The sequence below is a fragment of the Melanerpes formicivorus genome, unplaced genomic scaffold (genome assembly GCF_026170545.1).
Source record: "Melanerpes formicivorus ecotype bairdi unplaced genomic scaffold, bMelFor1.0.p_v2 SCAF_11, whole genome shotgun sequence".
Taxonomy (NCBI): domain Eukaryota; kingdom Metazoa; phylum Chordata; class Aves; order Piciformes; family Picidae; genus Melanerpes; species Melanerpes formicivorus.
In genome coordinates, this window is record NW_027142363.1 from 4,174,246 (window position 1) to 4,191,537 (window position 17,292).

The window sequence follows — 17,292 nt, forward strand, 5'->3', positions numbered from 1 at the left end:
TCCTTAATTCCAAGATTACACTTTGGAACCTCATAAAGGCAAAAACTTGCAATAGTACTTGAAAAGAAAAACCTCAGAAAGTTGTAATGCATCATTCACTGTCAGTATTCAAAACATAGGAATCATTTGGGGAAGTATTGCTTATTCAATCAGTTTGGCTTGTGCTATTTTCCTGGGAAAATTTGGCAATTTTCTGCTAGTAGAAGAATCATGGCCTGGGAAATGAAGTCTACACTGACACTAACAGGATGCTGTCAGCAGTGCCTAAATGGGGAAAACTGGGCTTCCTACACTGAGAAGGTTGGAAAAACACTTGTTTTGTGAAAGTTCTACATGAAGTATCCATACATATCTCTCAGCATATCCAGCCAAGTGAATTCATTCTTCACACAGGAACTTCTGACTTCTCCTTTAACGGTCCAAGAGTCTTACTTCCTATTTTATTGTTTGTTTGTTTGCTGGGTTGGTGTTATTTTTTATAAAACTCAGGAAAGGTGTCATCTTTGAGGCTAGGCTTCCATGCTCTTCCCCTTGGGATGCCAGTTTCACCACACTGACTCAGTTTTTCCAGGGGCAATGCCTCAAGCTAAATTCACTGTACAGGGAGCCAAAGATCTATCACAAGTCACATACAGAAACTAACATTAGGTACTACAGAAAAACTTGCAAAGGCAAAACTAACATGTGGCTGGTTCCTGAAAAAGTTTGTGAACTAATATTAAATGGTTTCTTACCCTCCACATTAGTGTATTTACTAAGGCCTTCTTCACACTACAGAAAGGGTTTAGGGGTTTGTCATTTGAAAAAGGCATACAGACATTAACAAACAGCTAATTAATACATATTCCTCTCCAGAATTAGCAGCAGCTGTAGACTTGCCAGCCACTTTATTAAATGATACAAATCTCTTAGCTAAGATATCTTAATTTTCGTTACAGAGTACCTTTTCAAGTATGGTGAAACCAGTTAAAGTTGGACACATGAGAAACATGTAAGTATTATTTTTAGCATATTATTCTCAACATTTTCACTATTACCATGTTCCTCAAACCTGTGACAGATGTATGGTTTTTCCTATACTCAGTAAATTCAGTCTGAACGTCAGCAGCCAATCTGGCATTGCCCAGAATTGTCGGATTTATTTGGTTTAAAGTGTGTGCTTAGACTCGCTGGACTGTCCAGTAGGTACTTTGCTTCCTGGAAACATCATGGATAATGCTCTCCAGTGCACTGTGAATGCATCTACTCATCCATGAGCTGCTGCCTGGGGTCAACAAACCAAATGCAACTGCTCTGCTGCTCCGTTTTGTACGGACGTGTCCATACAGTGAGCACAATGCACCGTCAAAGAGCTTTACAGCAGGTGGCAGCCAGAAAACAGGTTGGACTCAATCTTTGAGGCCCCTTCCAACCTTAGGAATACTGAATACTGAAAACAGGCATAGGGATAGCTGAATTGTCTTGTCAAACAGCAGATCATAACCTGAGTGCCTGCTTACTGAATGCTATTCTTGTACAGCAAAAAGGAAGACAGGAAGGGAATACTTAGATAGAGGATGCCCAAATAGGAAAGGAATTTTAAACACCATTTTGTTTAGGCAGCTCAACACAATAATGAAGAATTCAAATATTTAATTCAAATATTTAATTTCCTTTGTTGCTGATTTTGTTCAGAATTCATACAATAGGTTTAGATTGTATTTTATTAAGTTGTTTGCTATGATTTAATCCTGTACCAAAAAAATAATCAAATCAGAACATTATAATTGGCTATTTAGTATTTTACAGGCTAAGCCAAACCTACTACTTCTGATGTCTCTGCAGGATCTGAAATTGCATGCATATCTCAGTTTTTATTTCTAGTTCAGTGCTTTTTAACAAATTATTTTCTTAAGGATTTCTTAAGGCTTTGTAGTTTAGGACTGCAATCTGCTTGCTATCCACAGGGAGTATTACCAGAGATTATCAGTACTTAAACTGATGAAGAAGATATTTCATGTCTCTTTTACATCTGTATAAAGGCACAACTTCAATGAATTGGCTGCAGAGGACATAATAGTACAATAGAGATGTTTTTTGTGGTTTTCTGCAAGGTATAATAGGTCCATGATTTAAAGGACATATGCTTCCATGAACCCACAAAAGACTAAGCAGAGTAAAAGCCTTTACAAGTCTCCTAATGCTGGAGATCAGCAAATCCTAATCAATCACTCATAGCTCTTGTCTATCGCATTAGGAAAAAGTTCTTTCCCATGAGGGTGGTGAGACACTGGAACAGGCTGCCCAGGGAGGTGGTGGAAGCCTCATCCCTGGAGGTTTTTAAGGCCAAGCTGGATGTGGCTTTGAGCAACGTGATCTAGTGGAAAGCAACCCTGCCCATGGTAGGGGTGTTTGAACTAGATGATCCTTGAGGTCCCTTCCAACCCTGACAATTCTGTGGTCAGAAACTTTTCTAGACCTTTTGTAAATCCCATAATAGTTTTTTGGTTTTTTTTTTAAATTGGAGAAAGAAACACAGAATTGCACATACATACAAATACAGATGGCAAAATGTGTGACTGAGCTTTCCATGGCACCGTGTTTGGCAGAAGGTGAAAAAATTAAGAGCACCTGCTTCAGATAGGATAAATCTTACTGGAATCACAAGCTGTCCTGTTTGGAATTGCAGTATCAAGGATATCAGAGAGGTGTAGCAGGAAGGCACAGTAACACTGTTTCTCTTTCTCTTTTGTATGCACATACATGTTTTCTTTAGCAGGGAGGGTATTTTCCTTATCGATTTTCTTTTGCTTGCTCAATACCTCTTGACTAATTCCTAGAAAACCACAGCTAATTGGAAATAGAAATCTCATGGCTGCAGAATGTATCACGGCAGAATTTTGCAGCTTTGCTTCTTATCCAGTTGTTGGCAGGATGGATCCAGCTCCAGGTTCAGTATTACTCCATTCTTGCTCTAGACCTTATCCATAGAGGAAATGTTCCTAACTATCTTGCCTTGCTCACCAGGTTAGAAAGCTCTTTCACACAGTAAATCTACTCATTTCAGATTCATTCAGCAGCGTGAAAAAAAATAAAGGATGGAAAACTGCTTCATGCCCTTTAAAAAACAAATGACAAAAGCATCTCTATATATTCAAAAAGCTAATCTTAGGATTTTCTCCAATGACTTTTTACAGATCAACTGAGCTCTTTTGTGCTGTCCTATAAAGGTTTGATTTCACAACCCCACAGGAATAAGGAACTATTTAAATAGGCAATACTGGTCCAAATCTCTGTTAAGCAGGCATTGTCAACTGTATTAAAAGTAGCTTAATTACACTTGGTAATTTTATGAAGGACAGCATTATGTCCTGCATTACCATCTCTGAGCATATGCATATCACTACAGAGCTCCAATTAGATTGAAACTATGTGATTAGAAGGAAAATGTTTAGCCATCACAGCTCCATGATTATAAATTGTAGCCTTTGAAACCTGGTCTTCTTCAGAAACTGTGAAATGCAGCTTAAGCAGTATAATTGTGTTTTGCTAACCTTGATGTGTCTCATATCTCGATGAGTCACACAGGTCAACTCAGCCTATGACATTAGCAGTGGAAGAGAAACAAAAGCTTGAGTCATTTTACCAAAGACAGTCAGCTCTGCAGGATCACTGTCTCGCTCTCCCACCATGTTTGTTCCAACACAAGTGTACATGCCAGCATCGCTTTTTCTTGTATTGGAGATCATCAGCTTCCCACCACGTATCTGTTTCAAAACAAGGAATACATTTTTAACTTCAGATAAACAAAAGACATCAAAAAAATAGGCCCTCATGGGCAGCAAGTTCCACAACAAAGGGGTTTTAAAGTTTAATCTGTAAATATATGCATAGCTTTACAATTATAATCCTATATACTTAAATATCATTAAGAAGTTCTAGAACACATTTTATTTGACTGATTAATTGTTACTGCATTTCAGAGTTGTTACTTTTTGTTTGTTTGTTTGTTCTTCATTAGATGCTTTGCATTTCAAAGACTACATTTCTTGTTGCCTCTTTGGCAATGCAGATTTCTTGCATGAGGATTGGCATTTCTCCTAAGAAAAGGGAGGGGATTGGATGTGGCACTTGAAGACATGGTTTAGTAGTCATGAGGTCTTGGGTGACAGGTTGGACTTGATGGTCTCTGAGGTCTTCTCCAACCTTATTAATTCTATGATTCTAAGCCCCTACGGGAAAGGCTATAAAGCTGTAAAGTTCTGCTGCACTCAGCTGCAGGGCTTCGGTGTGGACCTGGTGTCTATAGGCAACCACCTGAGTTGTACTTACACTGATCCGCTCTTCCCTGTCGTCAATACGGACTTTATCCTTCTTCCAGTAGATGGTAGGCTCCGGGTGTCCGCGAGGGGGCTGGCACTCCAATATGGCAGGCTCTCCAGCTGCCACCACAACATCTGTAGGATTTTGGCGGAAGTCATCCCGTAGCACTAATGCAATAAATGAGGAGAAAGAAAGGAAAAATCAACAGAAGTGACAGCACTGAAGTGGGGAGATAGAGGACACACAGATACACAGATACACTCAATATTAAACAAACAAAATTCTTAACCATTATTAGGTGATTATCAGGTTTGGAGCACAAGCCCTACGAGGAGAGGCTGAGGGAGCTGGGGTTGCTTAGCCTGGAGAAGAGGAGGCTCAGGGGAGACCTTATTGCTCTCTACAGCTACCTGAAGGGAGGTTGTAGCCACAAGGGAGTTGGTCAGTTCTCCCAGGTAAACAGCACCAGAACAAAAGGACACAGTCTCAAGCTGTGCCAGGGGAGATTTAGGCTTGAGGTGAGGAGAAAGTTCTTCACAGAGAGAGTTGTTAGCCATTGGAATGGGCTGCCCAGGGAGGTGGTGGAGTCACCGTCCCTGGAGGTGTTCAAAAAGGGATTGGACATGGCACTTGGTGGTCTAGCAATCATGAGGTGACAGGTTGGACTTGATGATCTTTGAGGTCTTTTTCAACCTTGTTGATTATATGACTCTATTCTATGTTATTATTGTTATTGTTATCACCAAACACATGCTGGAGTGATCACCAGTTCTGAAAGGTGTCAGAAAACAAGCTGATGTTTTCCTTTTATATTTTTCATACTTATATTTTTGTTCTAATATTTCTGCAACTTCGACCAGTACTCTCCCATTACATTGAAAGAAAAGAGCATTTAAATCACTGAGCTGTTGGAGAACTAAATTAGGCAACACAGCCCAGCTTCTTATGCAAATCAAGCTTCTCTAAAGAAGGATTAGGTCCAACTAGCTGGTTTCAGTATGTTAAAATGATACCCACTTCATTATTATTCTTCCACGTGTGTCCTACTCTCTAGGCTAATTGACATTCTCATAAACATAAAACTGGAAATAGCTCTAGATGAGCTACTGAAATAGAATTTAGGGCATTTTCCCTCCTTGAATTTCAGCTACGTATGGCTTTCATTACAGCTTTAAAACAGTTCTCACCCTTAATGGAACCAGGGCCCTCTGAGAAATTAGCAAACACTGTATCCTAGTGAAGGGGCAAGTCAGGAAGAGTTCAGCAGAAATTGCTCAGTCTCATTTCATAAGCTGAGATAATTTACTGATTTTATTGTTAATAAAATGTGCTCCTTTCCAACATTTGGAACTGACTATTTTTCTGTTCTGTAATAAGCCAGAAGAAAACATGATTAATACACATAAGAATTGGTCTCTGAGTGGGCTGAGGTCAGTGGACTGTATACATGCAGCACTCAAAATGACATATGAGGTAACTTTCATTGTTACTGAACTTGGGATACACAGGTAGATCCCAGAGGAAGGAGGGAATTAATTGGAAGTTAATTCCTTCTCTAACACAAAAAGGAGTGATTACTTAGGTCTTGCTTTTGAAATATAAAAGAAAAGTAACAGGATGCAGTTGGCAATAAATGCAGCTCTGGGAAGAACCCATAGACTTATTAAGTAACACAGCTAATTGGCACATCTTTCCCAGCAAATAAAATACTCAGCCTTAAAATATTTCTGCTCAATATAAATCACTCATGCACAGAAATTAAATGTATAGAGCTTCAAGATGCACAGAAACAGTACTGGCATTTGGCACTATAGCATTCTGCAAAGCTTATGCCACAGCAATTTCAGAGAAAGAACTGGGGGGAAAAATTTCATACAGAATCACATATTTTAGCAAGCATCTTCACATGACTCTGTGATCATTATGCACAGGAAGAAAAAGTACTTCTAGGCAATGCTATGACCTCTTACATGTAACTGGCAAAGGAATAAATATCATCTTCTTTCATTATTATTGTACACAAGACAAATATTAATTTTTATTGGATTAATTCTTTCTACAATTACAGAACTCCTGTGCACACCAGCAGATCCCACAATATAATGACTTCACATTCCTGACTCCTCATTCTTGGCAGCAATATTAAGGAAAGCATTTTCCTTTAACACTTCACACTGCTATGTGAAGCTGACAGACATAATTTCTTGAGGTGATACACAGCAAATTACATTAAGTTTCTGTGATTCATCCTCACAACTGTGTAAGGTTCCAATCAACCTCAGAATATGATGCTAAGAGGTGATTTGATTTTATCACAATCCTTTACCCAAGTCCTGCTGCAAATCTAGCTTGAATGGAAGACAAAATTGATGCTAAGGGGTTTACTTAATCTGGCTCTGTACCTTGGCACATATGCAAATCTTGAATAGATATATCTCACTATTTCCATCCATGCCTGGTGGAGAGAAGGCTTTGGGAAGACCTGATTGCTACCTTGCAGTACCTGAAGGTGGCCTACAGGAAGGGTAGAGATTGTTTACAAAGGCCTGCAGTGATAGGATGCAGGGCAATGGTTTCAAACTAGAGAAGAGCAGATTTAGATTGGATGCTAGGAACAAGTACTTTACCATGAGGGTGATGGAACACCGGAATAGGTTGCCCAGGGTGGTGGTTGAGGCCTCATGCCCAGAGATATTCAAAATGAGTCTCCACAGGGCTCTGGGCAGCCTGATCTAGTTGAGGATACCCCTGCTTACTGCAGAGGGGGTTGGACTAGATGTTATTCAGAGTTCCCTTCCAATCCAAACCATTCTGTGATTCTATGATTTGATGATTCGTATGATTCAGTGCTTTTAATTCAGTCATAGAATCATAGAATGGTTTGGGCTGGAAAGGACCTTAAAGATCACGTAGTTCCAACACCCCTGCCATTGGCAGGGATATCTTCTCCTAGACCAGGTTGCTCAAAGCCCCATCTAGGCTGCCTTTCAATACTTCCAGGGTTGGCATTTCCACAACTTACCTGGGCAACCTGTTCCAGTGCCACACCACCTTGATGGTGAAGAATTTCCTCCTAATGTCTAATCTAAATCTAACTTCCAGTTTAAAATTATTACCCCACATCCCATCACTACAAGCCTTTGTAAAAAGTCCCTCTCCAGTTATCCTGGACACCCTTCAGGTACTTGATGAATGATGTAAGGTCTCCCCAGAGCCTTCTCTTCTGAAGGCTGAACAACCCTAGCTCTCTCAGCCTATCTTCACAGATATAACAATGATACAAAGTACAGACATTAATCTCATCAGCACAACTATCCTAGCACATCCAAACACCCTAAGACAGAAGGAGCAGGGAAGAGGAAAGGTGGGTCCAGAGGAGACCAAAGCCTGAGCTAGTGAGCTCAGTCCCACTCCAGTGCCACAGAAAGCTACAGAGGAAAAGCATCAATTGGAAGTTCAGTTCACACTTATTAGCACAGAAAATGGAAAACTTGCAGCACAGCTTAGTGCATTCACCATATCTAATGGCACAATCGTCTGTGAAAACAGAAAAATGGTTGAGAGCTGCAGAATATTCCTCAGCCAATTATCCACAATTGCTGAGTACTTCCAAATAACTATTGGTGTGCCTGAGCAGAACACTCTCTCCACACACCAGCAAGAGGCTCTTTTTTTTTCACATGGGAAGCCAGCCCTCCTAAGGGCCCTCTTGGCAGGAAACACATACTAGCATTTCAAAAAGTGGCACAACATTGTCATCAGGCTCCTCTCCCTCACCCTGTGTTCTTATTTTCCTTTTTTCCAATTTTAGCACAAGTTATGCAGCTCTTTTTGTTCTTGCATGGCTGTTACCCCACATTTAACAAGGGACACTAAAGAGCAAGATTGCCTGCCCCCTGACCTGTCCTGCCTGCCCATGCTGGAACCTCATTGCATTTGGTCTCCTCACAGAGCAGGACCCTGGAGTGTGCTGTGCAGTCCCAGTGGTGCCAGTGATGCAGAGGGGAGCTGCTCCCTTTCGCCAGCTTGACAGTAGCTCACATACCCTTACCTTTTGATAAGTAAAGCCTTGGAAGGGCAAAGGTTTCATGATGGCTACACTACACTGTCTGAAAAGGCACCAAGGGGCCAGAGAGCTGGGAAGGACAGCTAAATTGTACACACAGACCACAACGACGTTGCGGACAAAAGTTAATTAAAGTTTGATCGGTCTCTTTGTTGCTTGAACAAGCTGAGGCTGCTCAAACAAGATAGATGTCTGTGAGCTGTCACATTAGTCTTTAAGGCATGCAAAGTCCTGTATGGCCATTCACAGGTACCCATGAGCATAATAACAGAAGGCTAGCTCATCTAGTAATGGCAGTGCTGAGATAAACACTCGCAGGCCAAGCACCTGCCAGAGCAAGGAGAAACAAGAAAAAAGAAGTCCCTGCTACCAAGGCAACTGCCTACCAGCACCTGCCAGCTTAGACTGAAATCCAGACCTTGGTCAAACTGATGCTCATAAACTCAGTGAATTACATGGAAACTGAATTAATTCCCTTGACCAAGGGTCCAGCAATTTGTTTTAAGGAAGCAGAGATAAAGCCTCGACATTTATGGGGTAGGAGGGAAGGTGGTAGGGTCAAAATTATTCTAGGCTAGATATCCATGTCTTAATCCTGCTTTCCAATACAACAGCTTTCAGGTCCTTAGAAGGAAAACATTTTTATAGGATTTACATTTACATTATGATTACAAATAACCATCTGTCTGCTTCCACTTTTTCAATCTGGTCCATGTCCCACGAGCCCCCAGACTGTGGTCAGAGCAGCTAAGCTGGAAGGAAGAAGTGGATGCCCGTTAGGAGGCTTTGGAATAATTGCATTCTTCTCCTACCAGTGCATGGCTCTCCACCTCCTCCCCCTCAGCACACACAGCTAACATCTGAGATTACCAGGGCTGTGAGGGAGGGAAAGACCATCTTTTTTGCCTTTTAAAATGAATGATAATGCCTTAAAACACCACTACATCTGTTGTGCTGACTGCAGGGTATAAAGAGTTATCAAGTAAATATTAATGTGCTTCTGGGACTTGGGTCCTGATAGTTTATCTTCCCCCTCCTATTCTGTTTTGTGCTTATCTCAGGATAATATTATTCCCATATAAATAATGTAAACAGACACATCAGTGGCAGGTTGGTCACCTGCTACATGCAGGTAGCTTTGCCCTGATCCAAGGCACTGCCTCACAGGCATTTTCCTAAATCCTCATCTCTCCACTTTGGTGATGCTCTCCTCTGATACATACTGATATGCACAATTAACATGAATTATTATGTCAAATCACTGCCCAGATGTCATGCAGTGTACAGATTAAAGGGGGGTTATACTTCAGGTAGTCTATGGTGCAAGGGTGTGTTTCAGAACTTGGCTAATGTATATAATCTACTGAAATGGTCCCTGAGCAAGCCAGCACCACCTGCTGAAATGGGGTGAGAGAAAAAAAACAGGAGGTCATTGACAACCTTCCTCATAAAGAATAATAACACACTTTGTTTGAGGATGCTGCTGCCCTGCCCCTTTGTTTCAGTTCCAGCCTCTGTCACATGCTGAAGGGAAAACTGTTTTAACAAAATCACAGCCTAGACTAGACTAGACTCTCAGGAAGCTTCTGAGCTCCTGCTGCATGTTCACTGCCTGGGAAAAGCTGCCTTGTTGTTTCTTTAAAGAGATGATAAAGGACTATGCATCTTTTCCCCAATCCTTGGGGTTTGGAGCACAAACTCTATGAGGAGAGGCTGAGGGAGCTGGGGTTGCTTAGCCTGGAGAAGAGGAGGCTGAAAGGAGACCTTATTGCTGTCTACAAATACCTGAAGGGAGGTTGCAGCCAGGTGGGGGTTGGTATCTTCTCCCAGGCAACCACCAACAGAACAAGAGGATGCAGTCTCAAGCTGTGCCAGGGGAGGTTTAGGCTGGATGTTAAGCAGAAATTCTTTCCCAGAAAGAGTGATTTGCTATTGGAATGTGCTGCCCAGGGAGGTGGTGGGGTCACCATCACTGGAGGTGTTTAGGAAGAGACTAGATGGGGTGCTTGGTGCCATGGTTTAGTTGATTAGATGGTGCCAGATGATAGGTTGTACTCGATGATCTCAAAGTTCTCTCCCAACCTGGTCTATTCTAGTCTAGTCTGGTCTATTCTAATCTATTCTAATTCTATTCTACTTAAAGATGGCTTATTCTTTGTTCTCAGGCTTCAGCAAAGACCAACATATGGAAAAACCACTCCATTCTGACACACCTGAAACTTCTAGCAGCTCACACATACAAATAAAGGCATTTATAGAATTTGGACTTTGCTATGAGCATTAATGTTTAAATGTGAAAATGGAGATTCAAGCTCCTAAACACAGAATCTATTAAAGCAGGTGAACAGAGAATTGCAGCATTAGGAATCAGGTGCATGGACTGACACTGACAAGTAAGTAGACAGATTCCAACAGGAGTCAATGGGAGATAGTTGGGGGGTTTCTCTCCTCTAAATTTCAGTCTTCAACAGTCAACCCAATTAAGGGCATTGCCAACCTATTTTCCCTTTTACACAATTACAGGGGTATATGAATGATAGCTATTGCTGATGTTAGTTTATAATTTCTTTCAGAATTTTTAAAGGCTGCTATTTGTGCTGAATTAAGTGTATGCAATACAGCCCGAATATACTTACTGAAAACTTGTATAATGACCTTGCCTTTCTTGTGACTCATTGTGATCACTTGAATGCAACTGGACATCCCCACAATTTTTTTGTGAAAGATTTTATCTGGCTACCAGCTAGCATGAAGAGTGGAAATTTATCTAATTTGGAAAAAAAAAAGTATTCCTGATTCCTGACTGATAGCCAAGTTCTATCACCTGTCTTTGTTGCAACGAAGCCCCAATAACCTTTCCTCTTCTTCAAAGTCCTGCCTTCTTCTACCAACATATTCTGAATGCTGCAGTTGTCAGCGATCTCATTATCCATCTGCTATAAATCTTGAAAAGCATCACTGTGTTTTGACAGTCAAAAAAAAAAAGGCAAAGGGAGGCAATGAGCACAACCAACTATTCTTTACGAATGCAAATATCCTGCAGACCACATTTAAGTCATTTCAGAAATCTAAAGCTATACAACATAATATGTTGAATTTTTTTCTCCTCTAGGATGCAGAGCAGATTTCTTTTTTCCTTATTCTTAAAGCATAATCACTCTTGATGAATGCACTTCACAGACTGCTAATGCTAACAAGAGATATGTTACCAAGAGCTTTATTTCATTGAAACTGAAAACTGTCACTTGCTTAAAAGTTCATAGACTTTCTGGAAGAAATAGTACCAGGACTGCAGAAAATGACTCGTGAAAAACGTGCATGATCCGTTGTAAGTCTTAAGATTTAACAAGGATCAGACATTTAGCAGGTTCCTAGAAAAGTTATTTAATGATCCTTTAAACTGAAGGCTGACATTAGCTTTTATGTGCCCTTCATATGTAATGGACTAAATTTAAAAAGAACTGGGGGCAGGTTTGGTTTAGTTTTTCCACTAATGTGACTATCAGATGTGGAACCAAGCACAGCTTCAAAACCCCCCACCACATTACAGCTGAATTAGTGTCTTCTGTGCATCAATTAGTGTCTCCGTGTTCTACACAGAGAGAGTGATTGCACATTGGAATGGGCTGCCCGGGGAGATGGTGGAGTCACCATCACTGGAGGTGTTCAGGAGAAGACCTGATAGGGTGCTGTGGTGGTTTGGAGAGAAAGACCTAGCCTTCTCTCCCCCACAAAGAAGAAAAAAAACCACAGCTAGCCAGCCAGAGAAGCGAAAGGAAAAAAAATGCTATATTTTACAAGCAATTTGGAGAAATGCAGGATATGTACACAATTTACAGTATTTACAACATATATAAAGAAATATACAGCAAAGTAAAAAAAACAATAATACAGGAACGAAATTCCCTCCTCTGGAGGGTCACAGGTGCTTTGTTGCATGGTTTAGTTGATTAGGTGGTGTTGGATGATATAGGTTGGATGCGATGATCTTGAAGGTCTCTTCCAACCTGGTCTGGTCTGGTCTGGTCTGGTCTATTCTATTCTATTCTATTCTATTCTATTCTATTCTATTCTATTCTATTCTATAACATGGGACTAGTTCCACCAAAAGCACTAGAAGACTCTTCAAATCACAGCAATAATACTTCTCTCCCAGCAATGCAGTAGGGAGGATTGTGTTTGGTGAAAGAGGTAATCCCCTGGAATCTCTTGCAGGCTACTGTCAAAAATATGACAGACTGGCCTGGTTAGACTGTTGCTTTACTGCAGCACAGCCATTCTTAGGCTCTAGTAAGCAAAATTTAAAAGTAAGGGAAACCCTAAACTTCAAAGAATTAGAAATATACAACTAATTCTCAAAAACAATGACATCCCCAAACCCTCACATGTTATTGTCAGAGACACACAAATGAAATTCACGTGGGAGCCTTTCATTCAGCGCTTCAACACAGCACGCAGAAACTGCACTATAAATTCAGAGTATAGCACAAATATTCCCCAGATTATAGATTTAATTAGTAAGTTCAGAAAACACAGTATAATACCATGGAAGTTTACTACTGTGAATACAAAAGTAGCTTTGCCAGGTACTTGCAGCACTATGCTCAACCTAACAAACACCACTTAGAGTTTAAAGTAGCAGTCACATTTTTGCCTGTTTCCAGACTGAAGTTGGCTCTTCTGCAAATACTCTAGCTGCTTCAGGCCCCTGGGCTTCCAGTTCAAGGCCAGCCAAAACACCTGAAACGTTGATGTGCTCTCAGTAAAACAAAGCAATAAGAACAGATGAGAATTGTGAAAACAAATACAAATGAATGAATATTTCTTGTATGAGAAATATAGAATGTTATATGCTTCATTTAACCAATATAATAAAGACTGCAATCTCCAAGGTCCACTGAAGTGTGAATAGCCTCTAATAAACTTCTTGTGTACACATGCACAACACATACACAACAGCTGGGACGCTTTCCCATCTTGGCAGGGGGTCACTGTCACATTGCTGCTATACTTTAGGCACATTAGGCAAATGGCTGTTGCCCAACATAGGAATTCTTTCCACCCATCCATGCCTAAACCTGATCAAGTTTTATGTGATAATTATAAGATAAAACTCATCCACTCTTTCTTTTTTTCCCCTTTTTGTGAGCAGGATCATACTTGTTGAGGCTTTTGTGTTGCTGTATTCAAATCTCAGCATGGAAAAGGTATTTGAGCAGATGCAGCAAGGCACGTATTTCTTGAGAAGCTTTCATAATGCCATTGCAAGAGGACTGTTCAGCCACACTTCATTAGATACAAAGCATGAGATACATCCACAGCCTGTATGTAGAACCAGTTGGAGCTGTCTGCTGCTTCATGAATACCAAATTCCCATCCTGCAAACCGTCCCCATGTCAATAGGCCATTTTGGGGTGCTTGCCAGATGGTGTTTAAACATGCTTGCTCCATAGGTCTGGCTGGCCTTGTGTCCCACAAACAGGCATATCATTGCACAGAAGCTCAGCAGTAGTGTTTCCTGCTGCAATTGACCCCTGTGTGCCTTCTTTAATTGTCCAACCTATCATCCAACACTATCCAATCAACTAAACCATGGCACCAAGTGCCCTATCCAGTCTCCTCTTAAACACCTCGAGTGATGGTGACTCCACCACCTCCCTGGGCAGCACATTCCAATGGGCAATCTCTCTTTGAAAAACTCCTTCCTAACATCCAGCCTGAACCTCCCTTGGTGCAGCCTGAGACTGTGTCCTCTTGTTCTGGTGCTGATTGCCTGGGAGAAGAGACCAAGCCTGTCCTGGCTACAACCTCCCTTCACGTAGTTGTAGACAGCAATAAGGTCTCCCCTGAGCCTCCTCTTCTCCAGGGTAAGCAACCCCAGCTCCCTCCCCCCCTTCTCATAGGGCTTGTGTTCCAAACCCCTCACCAGCTTTGCTGCCCTTCTCTGGACACATTCCAGCAACTCAGCATCTTTCCTAAACTGAAGGGCCCAGAACTGGACATAGGACTCAAGGTGTGGACTAACCAGTACTGAATAGAGGGGCAGAATCACCTCCCTGCTCCTGCTGGCACACCCACACCCTCAAACTTCCCTACCACTTATGATTGCTATTCTTTTAATTCAATACCATTTTAATACTCTACAGTAAATGAAAAGGATAAAGCAAACAATCAACCCCCCCCCAAAAAAAAAAAAAACCCAAGGATGTATGGTTCAAAGACATAATTCATTAGAACTCCAACTCTGCCATTTCTGAAGACAGTAAGAACACTTTTTTCTTTCAGTGTTCAAGAACTGAGGTGCTTTGTTTTGTTTTGGGTTTTTTGAGGTTTCATCATTGCATTCTTCCCTCATAAAAGGCTCCTTTCAAATTTAACAACTGACCAAAAAAATGTTAGATGACTTTTTTTTTTTCCCCTCTGGCTTGTCTTGAACACTGCAAAATAATCTATTTGTCACTTATCATCAGATCACTCTGCATAATTGAGGTTTCCAGAGCTCTAAAGAAATAAAGGAGTAACAGGACATGTACATCCTATATTAAATGCTCTTAGGACAGTCATTGGAGTTCTGTCAAAATGCTACCAACTAGGAAATAATTCAAAAGCAACTAGACAGAACAGTAGTTTTCTATGGTCTAAACATGGAAAGGAAGCCCCAAATCTGTAACTGTAAGCAAAATAAAGAAGAGACTAGCATAATGTGCAGGAAATCATTTGCAGTTTTGATCTCCTCAACTAGCAGAAGGAATTTTATTCTCTACAATATTAAATATAACTCTCCCACTGATTTTCAAATGTCAAAAAGAATGCAAGATTCCACATTGCCCTCATTATTATTCACTACATTGTGCAAGAGGAAAGAAAAGAAACTAAAGAAGCAGGAGCAAAGACCAACTGTAATAGCCTGAGGCAACAATTTTGAAAGGGGAGCTTCCGCACCCAAAGGGATACCGTGATCTGGGTGTCCAGTTCCACCCTCCAGTCACACTATTGCTGTGGCTGAGACTCAAAATGACCTTTAGCTGACTGGTTACACCAGCTCCCAGACAAGCTGTTGAAAATATAGTAGCATAATGTTCTGATTTGCAGTAAAGGTGAAACAATCCTATTTTTCCAGACAATATGACTTTCCCAAAGTGCTACTGCATGTACAGCACGTTCTGTGAAACAGGAAAACAAACATTACAGTAAAACTAGAAGAACAAAATAAATCCTCGGCCCTTGGTGCTGAATATTCCACTGGCAGTTCAATACAAGAGAAAATCAAGGTAACTATGCATGTGCTGATGGCTTTACAATAAGAGGGAAATAGCAAACAACTCAAATAATTGTTTACTCCAGACTATAGGGAAGAAACAAAGATGTGCCTGTAAAGGAGCCTCTAACAGGTGTGTTACTCAAAAGCTGTAGCATCCCTTCAGATCATAGAATCATAGAATCAATGAGGTTGGAAGAGACCTCAAAGATCATCAAGTCCAACCTGTCACCCAAGACCTCATGACTACTAGACCATGGCACCAAGTGCCACATCCAATCCCCTCTTGAACACCTCCAGTGGTGGTGACTCCACCACCTCCCTGGGCAGCCCATTCCAATGGCAAATCACTCTTTCTGTGCAGAACTTCTTCCTAACATCCAGCCTAATCCTCCCCTGGTGCAGCTTGAGACTGTGTCCTCTTGTTCTGGTGCTGGTTACTTGGGAGAAGAGACCAACCCCCTCCTGGCTACAACCACCCTTCAGGTAGTTGTAGACATCAAAAAGGTCTCCCTCCCCTGAGCCTCCTCTTCTCCAGGCTAAACAATCCCATCTCCCTCAGCCTCTCCTCCTAAGGCTTGTGCTCGAGGCCTCTGAAGGGCTCAGTTTTCTTTGCTGTCTAAAAGACCTCTGTTAATCCCACAATTAGAATATAAATCCATTTCCACAATCTTTCCTCTTCCTTTGGCTTTTTGTGCATAAACTACTGGTGTAACAAAGAATCTATTCCAGCATGGCACAGTTTATAACTACATCTTGAAATGAATATTACATTAAATGGGAACTTCCTGGCACATTTAAGTCATTCATTTCACACCTTAGCATGGAGTTAAGCTATGTACATAGCACCAGTGTTGTTAGTTACCTGTCTGCAACTCCCATTAAATGTTTCACTTGTGTACATTTATATAGTTATTGTCATCCTTCAATTGCATTAGAAAACAGGTGGCTATCCTGACAAGATAAAGTATTCAAGCACCACATGATATACAAAGCACAATATTGAAATAGGCAGATTAGATTATTAGACTAGACAGGGTTGGATGGAAAGAATTTTTAGCCTGCCACAGTATTCACCTGGGACAGATTTTAAGCCAAGTATTACAAATATTTTCTTCCATGCCAATTAGACCAAAAGAGGAAAAAAAAAGAGGGTGGGGGGAAAGAAAAGAAAAACCTGTTTGGAACATTTTTAACCCAGATCACTTGACTGACCCAGTTCACAGCCTGATCCATAAGCAGCTGAGAGAATGACAAGCTATTAGAAGCAGAGGAAATAAGTGGCCAGCAGAGAATAGCACTATTTAAACCAGATTTTCCACCAAGGAAAAATGTATTGTTAAACTAGGCATTCTACTTCCCTATATTTAGAATAAGGAATATATAAAATACAATAGCTCATGTAACCAGTGCATGCTGTGGGATTTCTCTGAGACCAGGAGAACTGGAAATATTCTCTGGTTTGCTTGTGCAGTTCAATTAAGGCAAATTGAATTAACCTCTCCCTTGAGGAGGACCTTTGTAGCTCTGCTCCTCCTTTTCTGAACAATTCCAGATGTAGGTGCAGAACATTTTCAGTTTCTCTCTGAGGACTTCCACATGCCTGGCTGTGCTGCCACATTCATACCGAGAGGTGAGCTTTTGGGGAGCTAAAAACCACTCAGGC

The 17,292-nt window shown here is 41.1% G+C and overlaps 1 protein-coding gene across 1 annotated transcript in view; it reads right to left on the bottom strand.

Moving 5' to 3' along the window:
- Positions 1-17,292, bottom strand: part of ROBO2 (roundabout guidance receptor 2) — a 450,032-nt gene that overhangs the window by 143,504 nt on the left and 289,236 nt on the right. Inside the window, exons 3-4 of the mRNA XM_068144426.1 lie at positions 4,312-4,469; positions 3,626-3,746 (exon numbers count right to left, since the gene is read on the bottom strand). Of these exons, the coding sequence (XP_068000527.1) occupies positions 3,626-3,746; positions 4,312-4,469 (279 nt within the window). The remainder of the gene's footprint in view (positions 1-3,625; positions 3,747-4,311; positions 4,470-17,292) is intronic.